Below are 15,000 nucleotides of genomic sequence, written 5' to 3'. Positions count from 1 at the left end.
TGTGTGTACTTTTTCGGATTTCAAGAACGAGCGATATATATAGGAGTTAATCCTATACACAAAAGTAAGTGCCCAATGGGAAAATATCACAAATATGTACAGACAAAAATGAAAACATGCACACGCCAACACGCAGGTACACACAAATGCATGCACGCACACACGCATGCACGCCGTAGGGACGGACGCACACACACCTTCACACGCACGAATGCACGCACGCACGCACGCACACACAGACGCACACACGCACGCTGTCACATACACAAACGCACACACACACACACACACACACACACACACACACACACTCCCCACCCCTTCAAATCCTCACATACACGCTCTACGCACATTCTCAAAATCCTATTAAAAATACACTAACAAATCTATAAATAGACACAACAAAAGGAGAAGAAGAAAGCCATAAAAACTGTGACAAATAACCATGTCAAAGGTCACACCAGTAATACCGAGAGAGCACCTGCTATGTGGAACCTAATACAAAGTCCTGCGATCATGCAAATGATAACATAAAAATATATACATGTGTCTATGTCAATTTTCCACCTGCACACGATAAAACTGATGATTGTAATTTCCCTCTATATATTTCGTTTAGGTCTGGCTCCTTCTCTTTCTTTACATTTATTTTTTTGTTCTCTGCGTTTTGCTTTTACTTTCTGGTTCGTTGGTTCATTTTTACTTTTGTCCCGAATAAGCCTCAATAGGCGGAGAAGGTTGTCGCTGTTTTCATGGTGTGTTTTTTTGTCTTGAAGAGTAAACATTTCTTGTGTTTTTAACATTGTTTATCTCATCAACAGTCACTTTGATTTTAAGATGAAAATGGTTGAATATCAAGTGTAAATGAAACTCGAAGGTATCGACCCTATTAGAATATTAACACACGCTGTGTTATATATTTATTGAATTGTACAATCCTTGAAAATGGTATGTTGTAGCTTGAATCAGTAGCCCTTGTTCGGACGGGCAGACGGACAGACGAACGGACGGACAGACGAACGGACGGACAGAAGGCTGAACGGACCGACGGGCACAGCGTCCGAATTTCTGGACTACTGGCTTTTAAAGAATTAAAAAAAAAAATTCAACTCTGCACTATAAGAAATTTGAAGTATTGGTTTTTGAAATTAATTAATGAAGAAAAAATCCATGTCAGCACTAGTCTAGAAGCAGTCAGGATCTGTGTGTGTGTGAGTGAGTGAGTGAGTGTGTGTGTGTGAGTGTGTGTGTGTGTGAGTGAGTGTGTGTGTGAGCGTGAGTGTGTGTGAGTGAGTGAGTGTGTGTGAGTGTGTGTGTGTGTGTGTGCGTGTGTGTGTGTGTGTGTGTATGTGAGTGTGTGTGAGTGTGTGAGTGTGTGTGAGTGTGTGTGTGTGCGTGCGTGCGTGCGTGCGTGCGTGCGTGTGTGTATGCGTATGTGTGTGTGCATGCGTGTGTGTGTGTGTATGTGCGTGCGTGTGTGTGTGTGCGTGCGTGTGTGTATGCGTGTGCGTGTGTGTGTGTGTGAGTGTGTGTGTGTGTTTGTATGCGTGTGTGTATGTATGTGTGTGTGTGTACTGAGAGAGGCGCGCGGGTAGGTGCAGGCATTACCCCCATTTCTAACGTATACAGATACCCCCGACATCTCTCCACTTCATTTTGTACTCGTCCCTCACTTGCATGACAGTAAGTCAAAACCTTTAAAGCTTCAAATGCACTGACACATTTCGGGTCCCCAAATGGGTCTAAATTGGACATCGGTAATCGTTTTAAAGTCAGGACGCCTCGTATGACGGGGATGGCAACTCCTTTTTTACATAACGCGACAATGGGCAGACTATGAGGAGAGAGAGAGAGAGAGAGAGAGAGAGAGAGAGAGAGAGAGAGAGAGAGAGAGAGAGAGAGAGAGAGAGAGAGAGAGAGGGTGAGAGAAAGAGAGAGAGAGAGGGGCGGGGGAGAGAGAGAGAAGGGGAGAGAGAGAGAGAGGGAGAGAGAGAGAGAGAGAGGGAGAGAGAGGGGGCGGGGGAGAGAGAGAGAAGGGGGGGGGGGGGAGAGAGAGAGACAGAGAGAGACAAACAGAGAGTGAGAGAGAGAGAGAGAGAGAGAGAGAGAGAGAGAGAGCGCGCAGCGGAATGATAATGAAGCATAATGTTCTTCCCCCCAATTCCACGCTAAAAGGTCAAGGCCTAGGTTATTACCCTACCCTACATCTCTATATCGCCCTATCGGTTTAGGTTGGTGCAAAAGAGGCCTCATACAACAGGTTCCTTTTAGACCGCAAGGGTAGTTTTTTTGTAGAATTTTTTTTCACTTGCACTACGTAACGGCGTGTACAACCTTGATTATCCCCCACACGTGCGTGTATGTGTGTATGATTGTGTGATTGTGTGTGTGTGTGTGTGTGTGTGATTGGACAAACAGAATGACTAAGAGAGAAGATGCAGAGAATGAGCGAGACAGACTTCGACCAACAAAACAACAATAACAACAAAAACAACAACAACAACAACAACAACAACAACAACAACAACAACAACGACGACGACGTGGAGAAGAGGCTAGGACAGAGAAGAAAGCGCTGCACTCAACTTGTCAAGAAACAAACAAAACCAAGGAGGAAGGAGCACTGACGAAAAGAAAAGAAACAGAGGACAAGAATGCTAGGCAGAGAGAGAAGACCTTGGATTCTGAAGCAGAGCAAGCCCCTCAGACGGTCGATATCCCCAAAGTTCGCTTGCCCCTCCTCTCTGTCTCTGTCTCTCCCAACTTTCTCTCTGTCCCTCTCTGTCTCTCTGTCTCTCTCTCTCTCTGTCTCTCTGCCTCTCTCTCCCAACGTTCTCTCTGTCTCTGTCTCTCTCCCCCCCCCACGAACTTGAGACGCGTGTTTTCACACACACACTCACCCCACACACATTTCAGCCCCGTAATTTGGGGCGGAAACTGGATTTTTCCTGCACAAGCTTTACAACTATGGATCGAAATCTTTGCAAGGGCCGTTAGCAGAGCGAGCGAAACTGACGCGTCCGTTTTCCTTGAAAACTGCTCTGACCTCCTTTCATTTTTTAACGAATTCTGCTTTAATTATGTTATCATCTTCCTGAAGTATAACGTATGACCATCCGTAGGTCTGTTGGATTTCGCCCCGCCCCCCCAAACCCCCCTCCATGTATTGACCTTGGCTCAAGCATTCAAAAAGGCTCTAGCAAGCCCGCGTACTTGATAGAACAGTCTATTTATTTTCTGATTTGAAGTGTGAGATTGGGTGGGAATAAAAAAATAAAACAATTCTGTAGGCGTCCCTCGCGAATGTTATGTAGAAGTCCGCCTGTAACAGTCCTTCCGTCCGTCCTTAATCTTTCCCGCGACAGATTTGTTAACACTTACTGGATCTTGAATGACTTGACTGGCAAACAAAAAATAATGGTTTAAATACTGTCTACCTGTACGCTACCACCCTGAACTGACCGAAGCACCGTACGTACGCGGTGGCTGGGAACAACTCCGCGCGGAGGGGTTTTGCTGCCAGCGCAGCAAAGAGAAAGAGTGAAAGTTTTCTCGGGCTCGCGCGGCAGCAAGCACTATGTCTCTATACTGGAAGACAATGGGACACACCTCATTGACTTCACATCGGTGGTCCCACGGGCTTATTTTAAGCTTGAGTTCTTTCCCGAAGATTCGGCGTTTGAATGACTTGTGTCAGTATCGGTCGCTTGATCGTTAAGACGGATGACTTTTCCTTTCTTGACATGCCCTTCCCCCTCGGGGCGTTAGACAGTTCAGGTGACTTTTGGTCCGCAAAGGTTAAAGTGTCAATGTGATAGAAGATTAGAACAATAAAGAGTTGTCAGCGTTGTTATTGCATCTTTGCCTTTGGCAATGAAAGGTGGGGGAATGCTTGGGAAGGGGGAAATGAGACTGGTCTTTCCTTCGCTTTTGTTTATTTACAATTTACGTATTTTCGGCATTTTTTTCTTCTCCGTTTTCTTTCTGTCTGTCTAGCCTCTCTATTGATTTAAAAAAAAGTAATTTTTTTACGTGCAAGTTCTTCTCTTTCTTAGCTCTGTTTTTAAAGCAGGTCCTTGCCCTTCTCTGTCAATACTCTCTTTTTGACACCCCCTTCTCCTTCTCCTTCTCCTTCTTCATAAAACATCCTCACGAAAAGAACATCCCAAAACAAACAAAAACAATGCAACCACAAAAACAAATCTATAAATCAACAAGATCAGTCAATGATTTCAGTAGTCTACTACACCTATCAAAACATTGGGAGAGTCAATGGAAATAAATAAAATAAAACACAGTGGGAAAGTTCAACTTACAACTGCGCACGCACGCACGCTCGCACGCACGCACGCACGCACGCAAGAACACACACACACAAACACGCACACACACACACACACACGCTCACGCACACACATATACACACACACGCACACATACACACACACACAAACACACACACGCACATACGCACACACACACACACACACACACACACACTCCCAGTAAAACTGATGGATTGGATGCTGTCCAGGGAGAAGGATTTCCCAGATAATCATACTCAGTGAAAACATTACACACAACAAAACCAAGATTCACAGGCACTCTTTAACATCGCCATGTAACCAATACCAAGGTCGCAAACACATCTTGGCCATTTACTATAGTCATCAAATATATAAAAGCCTTCTCCATTGTAAACGCGAATTTCTCCATAAAAGATACCGTCCTTGACGCTAACACAATCATGTTAACCACCACAGATCCCTCCAGTTTTTCACAAAGAACGTTATCACTTGGACTCATACGCTGAGCACAAAAAGTTAAGGATATTTTTTCAGTGGTATTGCCCAGATAATAAACAGCAGTTTTTTTTGGTCAGAAACATACGTGTATTTGAAGATCTGCCTTTCTTCTGCTCAAAAAATGTGTTTCTTGGATTTGAGCAATATTTGGGTTCTTGACCACGCCTACCCTCAAAAATGGCGTTTTTTTGATGGTATGATTTACTATCAACCGTCGAAACGGTGACTTAAATCGTATCTAAATTCAATAGCGGAACTGCACTCTGTGCAGAGTTTTGTGTGTGGTTGTTTTTGTTTTGTTCACAAGGTAACATTTACAACATAAATTCAACAAAAGATTTCAACTCTACATTGAACACAGTCAGACTGTCGAGTTTGGGTGTACTAGCTGTGATTCAGTGTAACAGACTGACAAGACTTGTGTTGGTGACCAAGATCGCTCACACAAGAAGGTGTGTACTTTTAAACTTATTCCAAAATTAAGGTGAAATCACTGGTTTTTTTCCCCTTCGCGTTTTCAATGAAGAAGGGTATACGTCCAAACATACACGTCTTGCACAGACCCATACAGAGACAACAGAACAAAACAAAACAAAACAAAACAAAACAACAACAACAACAACAACAACAACAACAACAACAACAACAACAAAACAACAAAAAACGTTGGAATTGTTGAACATTGATTTCCTACCATCATTTGCCCGTCACATTTAAACTGGGAGAGAGATAGAAAGACCAAGAAATACAGTACTCAAGTATTCACGAAGAATACGACACTACTTGACAAGGATCGGATCCGCAGTGTTGCTTTGTCAAGCTGGGTTTACTTTTTCGTAAAAACGTGAGTACAGTATTTTTTTTGTCTCTTTATTTCTCCTTCAGTCTCACGAGCAGTCGCCATTTTCTTTTGTCAAGAGAGAGCGAGAGAGAGAGAGAGAGAGAGAGAGAGAGAGAGAGAGAGAGAGAGAGAGAGAGAGAGAGAGTAAGTACTGCAAAAAAAGCATTGTATACATCTACTGTAAAGTTTACAGGTTAACAGTGCTCAGACATAGCATCATATTTACAGTCATACAGTGTTAACATAACCTGCTATTTACAGTCCATCAATGTGTAAAGATATCATCGTATTTACAGTGTGCGGACATGGCATACATATTATTTACAGTCGAACATTGTGCGGTCATGGCAATGTATAATTTACACTCGAACTGTGTGCAGATATTTATATATACGTGCAGTAATACAACATTTACATTAATCTGATTTACGCAGTTTGAGGTCCCGCAATATAGAACCGTGTGACACGATGAGTGTGTTAAGAGTGTTGAGAGTTTTAAACTTAGGATGATAGATCTCATCATCTATACATGGAAGATCCCGAAAGTCTACAAACATTTGTGACCCTCCACCACGGAATGAGTCGCATGTCACCTTTGCATGATTTTCTTATTTTTACATTTTCCTAAAGAGTTGTTTATGCTCTATCCAGTGGTGAAAACCGTTTTAGAAAAGAGCGAAAACTGTTTGAGTTATAAGCCTGTGACTAAGGTGACCCTCACACTGTTACCAGACACTCCCCGGACTTATATTTAAGCCTAGCGCAGAACCGCGCGAGGTGACATGCGACTCATTTCGTGGTGGAGGGTCACATTTGTCCCTGCTTTTTCCCACTATAGTGCAGTGAAACCTTCAATAGCCACTCATCCTAATAACAAGACCCTTTGTCTGTAGAATCACAGCTACCTGTCGTATTTTGTCTATTGGTTTGTTTGTTTGTTTGCTTAACGCCCAGCCGACCACGAAGGGCCATATCAGGGCGGTGCTGCTTTGACATTTAACGTGCGCCACACACAAGACAGAAGTCGCAGCACAGGCTTCATGTCTCACCCAGTCACACTATTCTGACACCGGACCAACCAGTCCTAGCACTAACCCCATAATGCCAGACGCCAGGCGGAGCAGCCACTAGATTGCCAATTTTAAAGTCTTAGGTATGACCCGGCCGGGGTTCGAACCCACGACCTCCCGATCACGGAGCGGACGCCTTACCACTAGGCCAACCGTGCCGGTTATTTTGTCTATTGGTCTGTTGACATAACTAAAGTAAACCTGTCATAAAATGAAATGTTTTCGCCGTTCCCAAGATTGTCATCTTATCTGGGGTCTCACTATAACCAAAGTTATTCCATGCGCACTGTCACATTATTACACAAGCCTACTAACAATGGAGACTGGTTGGTCCGGTGTCAGAATGATGTGACTGGGTGAGACATGAAGCCTGTGCTGCGACTTCTGTCTTGTGTGTGGCGCACGTTATATGTCAAAGCAGCACCGCCCTGATATGGCCCTTCGTGGTCGGCTGGGCGTTAAGCAAACAAACAAACAAACAAACTAACAATGGAACATCTTGTCTAAAATTCTGACCTTATTCAGTTAATGACTTTTATGCGACATCCTTCTTTGAATTATGAATACGAACTTGTCGAACCCGTGAAACTGGCCATTTTATTTGCTCAAACCAATATACCTACTATTTCCTTCTCTTTCTTTTCGGTTTTACCTGATTATCAATCAATGAGGCTTATATCGCGCATATTCCGTGGGTACAGTTCTAGGCGCTCTGCAGTGATGCCGTGTGAGATGAAATTTTATACGGCCAGTAATTGCAGCCATTTCGGCGCATATTTACCTTTCACGGCCTATTATTCCAAGTCACACGGGTATAGGTAGACAATTATTAACTGTGCCTAAGCAATTTTGCCAGGAAAGACCCTTTTGTCAATCGTGGGATCTTTAACGTGCACACCCAATGTAGTGTACACGGGGGGGGGGGGGGGGGGGGGGGAGTTCGGACACCGAAGAGAGTCTGCACACAAAGTTGACTCTGAAATAAATTTCCGCCGAACCTGGGATCGAACTCACGCTGACAGCGGCCAACTGAATACAAATCCAGCGCGCTACCAACTAAGCTATGGAACTTAGGCTACTGTAAGCTGAAAAGGGCATTAAAAGTTGCACCCAATTAACAAATTCCGTTATTTCATGTCCCTACAAGGAAAATGTTCCTGTGAGGACGTTAAGGACCCCTAGTCTCTAGTCTCAAATTCCGTTTAACTTTAAAAAAAGAAGGTCAAGTTGTATAACAAGCATTAACATACACAGACATCTTAATGCGCTGACTCCGAGACGGTATCTATACATGTGTCAACCCCGTGCCACAGCGGTGGCACGCAAAAGACCGCGGTCATTCTGCACGCACACACAACTGGATAGAACGACTCTGGTTGCTGCTAGCTTTCCACTGTGGGAGAAAGCGACCCGAATGTCCCAGCAACAGGATAATAAAGCAATTAAAATGGAGAAAAAAAAGCAATGACACATATTGGTTGATATGACACAGCTTGCAGTCTTTCAACATTCACATGTGTTCATTGAAATATCAAAGATGGTAATATTTACAATTTGATTGACGAGTGAGTCAGTAACGTGGAGAGATACAAACAAGTACTGAATACAAACTAGTGTGGGCAGCTCTTTCTGGAAATGATTGTGATTTAGTCTGAAATGAGGAGTGTGTGGGCTGGGAGGGGGGGGGGGGTCGACAACAGTGTGTGATTCCGCTTTTCACCGTCTGAATATTCGCCATGCAATAATGAACAAAAATGATGTTATGTGGTTATTTCCATTAGTTGTAACATTACCAACTACCCAAAGACAAACGATATATATACTATATATATCAGTAATCACTGACATTTGTGCGACAATTTTGTTGATGATACAAGTATTACGCTCAAATCTTCTAAATGTCTTTTATTCATACTTTGTGATTTGTCCACGTTTGTGTAGCATCATCAACAAAATAACGACGTCTATTTACTTGAAAAAAAATACAGGAACCAATGCATTTTCTTGTTGTTAAGAAAAAGGAGTTTAAAGGTCAGTTTGCTTTAATGGTCTTTGTTTCACGGAATTAGCCACACTTATTTTTGCACGCAGCATAGAGAACTACAGTGGGGGGAAATGAATTTCCTCGTACTTTGTAGTCATGAAACGCAAGGAACATTACTTAAACACTCGTAGTGAAAACAAGCAGTTATGTATGCATAGACCCTATCGGTATTCCAAGCTCTCGTAATCTCTCGCAAACTTCAGAGCACAACAAAGCATGTGGTACAGCGATCTCGTGCGAGCTGCACAAGCCAAGGTTCGAAGTTCTCGCGATGTTCAAAGCTTTAACAAAGAGCGTGTCTCGCGAGAGCTGCTCAGATACCCCAATGGTCTATTGCCTGCAAACTGCGTGGGTGGTTTGATGACATGCTGTCAAATCGAGCTGTAAATATGACAGCCACACACTTTAACTACCGTAAATCAAGACGGCTGAAAGCCCGCATTGGAATCTGCTCTCAAGACGATTAGAAACGAATGAAGAGGTGTTGACACTTGTTCCGCTGACAGTCACTGTTGAGGGCTCGAGGCGTGTTGACCGAAAGGATTAAGCGGGTAGCACAAAACGCAGTTGAGAAAACACACTACAACAGCGCGGTCACATAGACTTGGAACCAAATTCACACAATGAAAAATCAGCCCAGTCGATCGCGCGCGATTGAAAATCTCACTTTGGTGGACATGATAAAACACAGAATCTGTACAAGAAACAATATCATAGTTAACCATGATTATTCGATCTCTCACTGACTAAACCGCGCACACATACCTTGGATCAACTTTCAAACGGGAACATTCGTAGTGGAAGACTGAAGAATCAGCTACACTTTGCCGCCGTCCAGGCTGCTGTTTCAGGAGTCTATCAAGGAATGGAAGACGAATGATAAATTCCCTTCACGGATCAGATCATCTCAAGGTCGTTTGGCGACTGAATAGCACGTGCTGCACTGACGCCAGTCAGTGTTGGAAGACCGCCCGTAGAAGGTCATTCTCTGGAACATTGGTATTTCTCCAACATACTCACGAGAAAAAACACACAAGCAGTACTCCCGAATATTCATCCTCACAATATCTCGTGGGAAGGCCGAGAGGCTGAAGGTGGAATATCATTTTGCACACCACGAAATATCTGCCTTGGCACTACCCATCCCGCTGTTTCGAGGTTGGGAAGCAACCACCACAAGGCATCAAACCATCCTAATTATCTCTGTCGGCCAGGGGGAAAAGCCACCACAAGACTCTCTCGACGCGCACACCATTGGTAAAAACGGAACATAAGCCTTGAAAATGTCCAATACAAAATAGATCCCTTTCGATTTTCTTAGCTGTTGCACATTTTTACAAAGGAACACAGACCTCGCCGTGCACTACATGAAGACCCTAACTTTGAAAAGCGGAACCAAGACAGAGACTTGCTTTTCAACACAGACACACTCTCTGGCCAAAAAAACCCACTTGGGCTGAATTTACACACAGTGGCACAATAACACACATAGTAGATTGCTTTTCTGGCGTCTGGTGTCGTCATCCCGAACCATTTCAACTTTTCCTGAGCCTGTCCTTATTAGACATGCTGCTCGTTTCCCAGGCAATCTTACACAGGCAATTTTCCACGCGGCTGCTTTCACAACCACACACACAATGATGACAGCTTTCACGACCAAAGGTGCAACGGACTTCACATTCAACTCCAACACGTGCGAGCATCTCCTTGGCTGTTGGATGCTCACACGGATCCACATTGGATTTGGCCAGCAACTGCCACGTAAGAGGCTCCGGGTGTACAAGCCACAAGAAAACAAAACAAATATCTCAAGGATTTCACATGATTTGCACGAAGTGGTAGCGTACATGTGGGAATGGCATGGATTATAAGATCAATATTCTTGTTAACCAAGGCTTCGGGCGTGTCATCAAGGCCTGAAGACCTCACCTTGCCGTTGCATGATCATGATGCCTCTCTTGCAGTACAGAGTTTTGAAACGGGATGAAGAGGCTGATAGAGGTTGTTGTAGTTGATGCTGGTGGTGGTGATGGCGTTGGTATAGGGTCGTCGTCGTCATCGTGGTGAGTCAATGAGCCCGAAGACCTCCCCTGCCGTTGCATGATTATGATGCCTCTCTTGCAGTACAAGTCGACAGCATTTTGAAACGGGACGAAGAGGCTGATAGAGGTTGTTGTAGGTGACGCTGATGGTGGTGGTGGTGATGGCATTGGTGTTGGTGTCGTGGTGGTGGTGGTGAGTGAATGGGGTGTTGTGGGGGTCAGGATGGGGGTATGATTGGGGCAGCCAGGGATGATTTTATTGGGTGTGGTGATTCTTCACGAGACAGAGCAGACGATGATTTCAATTGTGTCAAGATAACCCGTGTAACCCTTAGTATAGATGCTCCTTTTCGAGCAGTTGTAGTGGAAAACATGTTAAAAACCTTCTACTGTCATTGGATTTCAGTGAATACGTCACTCACAATCCTTTTCCTGGCATGCGTTTTTTCTTTCAAGGAAAAGAGTACTTATTTTCAGAACATTCGATCTACCTCGATTTCTGAATAACTGAACTGCCTTGAGGCTCTTTGAAAGCAGTTCTGTGCCTTCCACAGAACAGGCTGGAGGTCTGGATGACATGATGAGCTATTTGTTGAATACATAACGAATGAACTGCTAGTGTCTCGTTAAAGGAACTGCAACTGGGTGGCTTGTTGAAGGAACTGCTAGTGGCTCGTTGAACAAACTGCTTGTGGCTCGTTGAACAAACTGATAGTGGCTCGTTTATCAGTTTGAGGGACACATCACAGCTTCTCGAGCCCCACTAGTCTCATCCTCTCTCGAACACCACACCCAGGACGGGCTATAGGACCTGCCGCAAGACGTCTTCGTGACATGAAGAGATGTGTGTGTGTGTGGAATTCACAATGAAGGAACAGCTAGTGACTCGCAAGTTTGTTTCTAGAGCCCCACTAGCTCCACCCTCCAGACACCACAACCAGGGCAGGCGAGGACCTGCCGCAAGACAAACTGGAGGTCTACATGACATGAAGAGACAGTTTGCAGAATATACAATGAAGGAACTGCTAGTGGGTCCGGTAAGTTTGCATAGATCTACATCCCCACTCTCCAACACCAACCAGGGAAGGCTAGGACCTGCCGTGGGGCGGGGATGTAGCTCAGTCGGTAGCGCGCTGGATTTGTATCCAGTTGGCCGCTGTCAGCGTGAGTTCGTCCCCACGTTCGGCGAGAGATTTATTTCTCAGAGTCAACTTTGTGTGCAGACTCTCCTCGGTGTCCGAACACCCCCCGTGTGTACACGCAAGCACAAGACCAAGTGCGCACGAAAAAGATCCTGTAATCCATGTCAGAGTTCGGTGGGTTATAGAAACACGAAAATACCCAGCATGCTTCCTCCGAAAACGGCGTATGGCTGCCTAAATGGCGGGGTAAAAAATGGTCATACACGTAAAATTCCACTCGTGTAAAAAACACGAGTGTACGGGGGAGTTTCAGCCCACGAACGCAGAAGAAGAAGAAGAAGAAGACCTGCCGTAGGACAAACTGGAGGTCTACATGACATGAAGAAATAGTTTGCAAAATATATTATGACAGGCTAGGACCTGCCGCAGGACAGAGTGGAGGCCTTCATGAGGTAGAGCAGGATGTCCGTGTGTCCACCAAAGGCCGCAATGTGCACCGCACTCCACCCGTCGCGGTTGGCCAGCCGCACGTCCGCACCGAACCGCACCAGCAGCTTGACCAGGTCAAGGTCACCCCTCTGGCAGCTCTCGTGGAGAACGGACTGCCCCTCCGTGTCGAGGACGTTGAGGTTGATCTTCCCCTCACGGGCCTCCAGCAGCCTCCGCAGCCCCGAAGAGTCCCCATTGGAAACAGCCTCCCGGAGGATCTGTTGGTGCTGGGCAGCCAGCTGGGTTGAGGAGGCAGAGGAGGAGGAAGAAGTGGTGGAGGAAGATGAAGAGGCTGGTAGAGATGTTGTGGCGGCGCTGTTAGTGGTTGTTGCGGCTGACGCTGGTGGTGGTGGTGGTGACGGGGTGGGTGTCGGTGTCGTCGTCGTTGTAGTCGCTGTGAGGGGGTGGTGGGAATGGGGGTCGGGATGGGCATGTGGAGAGGGTGGAGGGTAGTTTTCATCGGGGTGGGCATGTGGGGAGGGGGGTGGGTAGTTGTCATCGGGGTGCGAGCCGTCGTGCGGGGTGGCAGACTGGCTCATGGCATCGGGTACACTCCCTGGGGTGGGTCTCTGCCTCCCCACCCGCTCCTCCCTCCGTCTCTGTCTCTCGCTTTTTCCTTTACGGACACTCTTGAGAGTATGGAGGGTCCCTTTCACCCCCACCTTCTCCCTGTCCCTGTCACGCGCTGACAGGATGCTCCTCATCAAAGGCAGTTGTGGATCAATGATGGCACTGATGACTGAACCTAGCAAGACTGTCTGTCGGCTCTGGGCTGTTTCCGCTGTCGCTGCTGTCGTCGTTGGCGTCGTTTCTGTCTCCCTACCTGCAACAGCACAAAGCAGTTATATATATATATATATGAGTGTTTGCATTCACCGCCGAAAATGTTCGGTATTTCACTAGTTAAAATTGAGCTATTTATACTGAGAAAAAAAAGCCATTCAGTCGTTGTTACTAGCTGTGGTTCCAGGTTTGTGTGTGTGTGTGTGTGTGTGTGTGTGCGTGCGTGCGTGCGTGCGTCATGTGTGTGTGTGTGCGTGCGTGCGTGTGCGTGTGTGTGTGTGCGTGCGTGCGTGCGTGCGTCATGTGTGTGTGTGTGTGCGTGCGGAATCAAACTGAGTATTTCATCATGCTGTTGTGGTCACTTTGAGTGATTACAGGAACGGGGTGACGAATTTTTGGACTAGCTGTTATCTCTCAGAATTATAGGTGTTTTTAGAATATATTATACAATGGCAGAGCACACTCTGCGGTCACTGACTGAATTTCACGCAACACTCATCCCATGGAATTCAGGAAGCCAGAACAGATCACTGGCCACAAGGTGCCACACTGCAGGAGCAACTCTGGGGCACCAAAGACTCCCTGATCCTGACCACTAGCTTTATTCAAGCTACAAAACTTGAAGTCTGACCTGAGGCCAAAAATCCTGGAACGCCGAAGAAGAAGAAGAAGGTTAAATCGACTTGGAGACCTGCATTTTGACTTCATCACTGCATGCAGTTATTAATCTCCTGAACCTGACTAGAAATTTCAGACAACATTAATTCCCAACCCTCGCCAGTTGTCAATTCACGCCTTACGTCACAGACAGACAGACAGACAGACAGACAATGAACAGACAGACAAACAATGAACAGACAGACAGACAGACAGACAGAGACTGAGAGAGAGATTTCATGACAATTCTGAATGCACGTTCCTGTGTCACGCGCACAAACTCACAAACAGGCATAGAAACAGAAAGACAGGCAGACAGACAGTAACACACACACACGCACGCGCAAACACACACACACACACACACACGCACACACACACACACTTACCCACATATATACATTCACACATAGACACAGACACAGACACACACACACACGCACAGTGACACACACATACACACACCGACACACACACACACACACACACACACACAAACACACACATTTACTTGCTGAAACACAAAGAGAAACACCCACAAACACAAAATGTATAAACACAGACACACACACACACATACACACACACACACACTGACTTGCTGACACTTCTTCATGAATGCTCGTTCCTAACGAATGCATCTATAGGTCTTCTCTTCAACCAAAGACAGACAGACACCCACCCATTCACATTCACACGCACACAGACACACAGACACACACAAGACAGACAGACAGACAGACACACACACACACACACACAAACACACACACACGCGCGCACACACACACACACATGCACACACACAGACACAGACACACACACACACACACACACACACACACACACACACACATGGAGAGAGAATAACCATCACACCCATGCAGGGAGAATGATCATCACAGACACCCACACAAAAACAGAAAGAACTCGGAGGCCACAAATCATCCTTCAAAATGAACCCCCACAAGAGACAAACCTCACCAGAAGGAACAGCAGCAAATCCAAGAATAATCACAATCACAGATCACACACAGTCACGGTATCATAGCTCCTCAGACGATGAGAGAAAACGAACTTGAAGGGGGGAACTTTGACGACGACGAAGACTGCAGAACTATAGACAC

General features: G+C 45.6%; 1 protein-coding gene across 1 annotated transcript in view; it reads right to left on the bottom strand.

The window, feature by feature from the left end:
• Nucleotides 1-2,051: 2,051 nt before the first annotated feature.
• LOC138949021 (apoptosis-stimulating of p53 protein 2-like) overlaps nt 2,052-15,000 on the bottom strand; it is a 13,945-nt gene continuing 996 nt past the window's right edge. Inside the window, exons 1-2 of the mRNA XM_070320717.1 lie at nt 14,858-15,000; nt 2,052-13,256 (exon numbers count right to left, since the gene is read on the bottom strand). The exon at nt 14,858-15,000 is cut by the window's right edge and continues 996 nt beyond it. Coding sequence (XP_070176818.1) covers nt 12,358-13,137 — 780 coding nt within the window. The 5' untranslated portion in view covers nt 13,138-13,256; nt 14,858-15,000 and the 3' untranslated portion in view covers nt 2,052-12,357. The remainder of the gene's footprint in view (nt 13,257-14,857) is intronic.

This window comes from Littorina saxatilis, linkage group LG15, assembly GCF_037325665.1.
Source record: "Littorina saxatilis isolate snail1 linkage group LG15, US_GU_Lsax_2.0, whole genome shotgun sequence".
Taxonomy (NCBI): domain Eukaryota; kingdom Metazoa; phylum Mollusca; class Gastropoda; order Littorinimorpha; family Littorinidae; genus Littorina; species Littorina saxatilis.
Note: the sequence above shows the minus strand (reverse complement) of the source record. Positions and strands in the feature narration are given on the sequence as shown.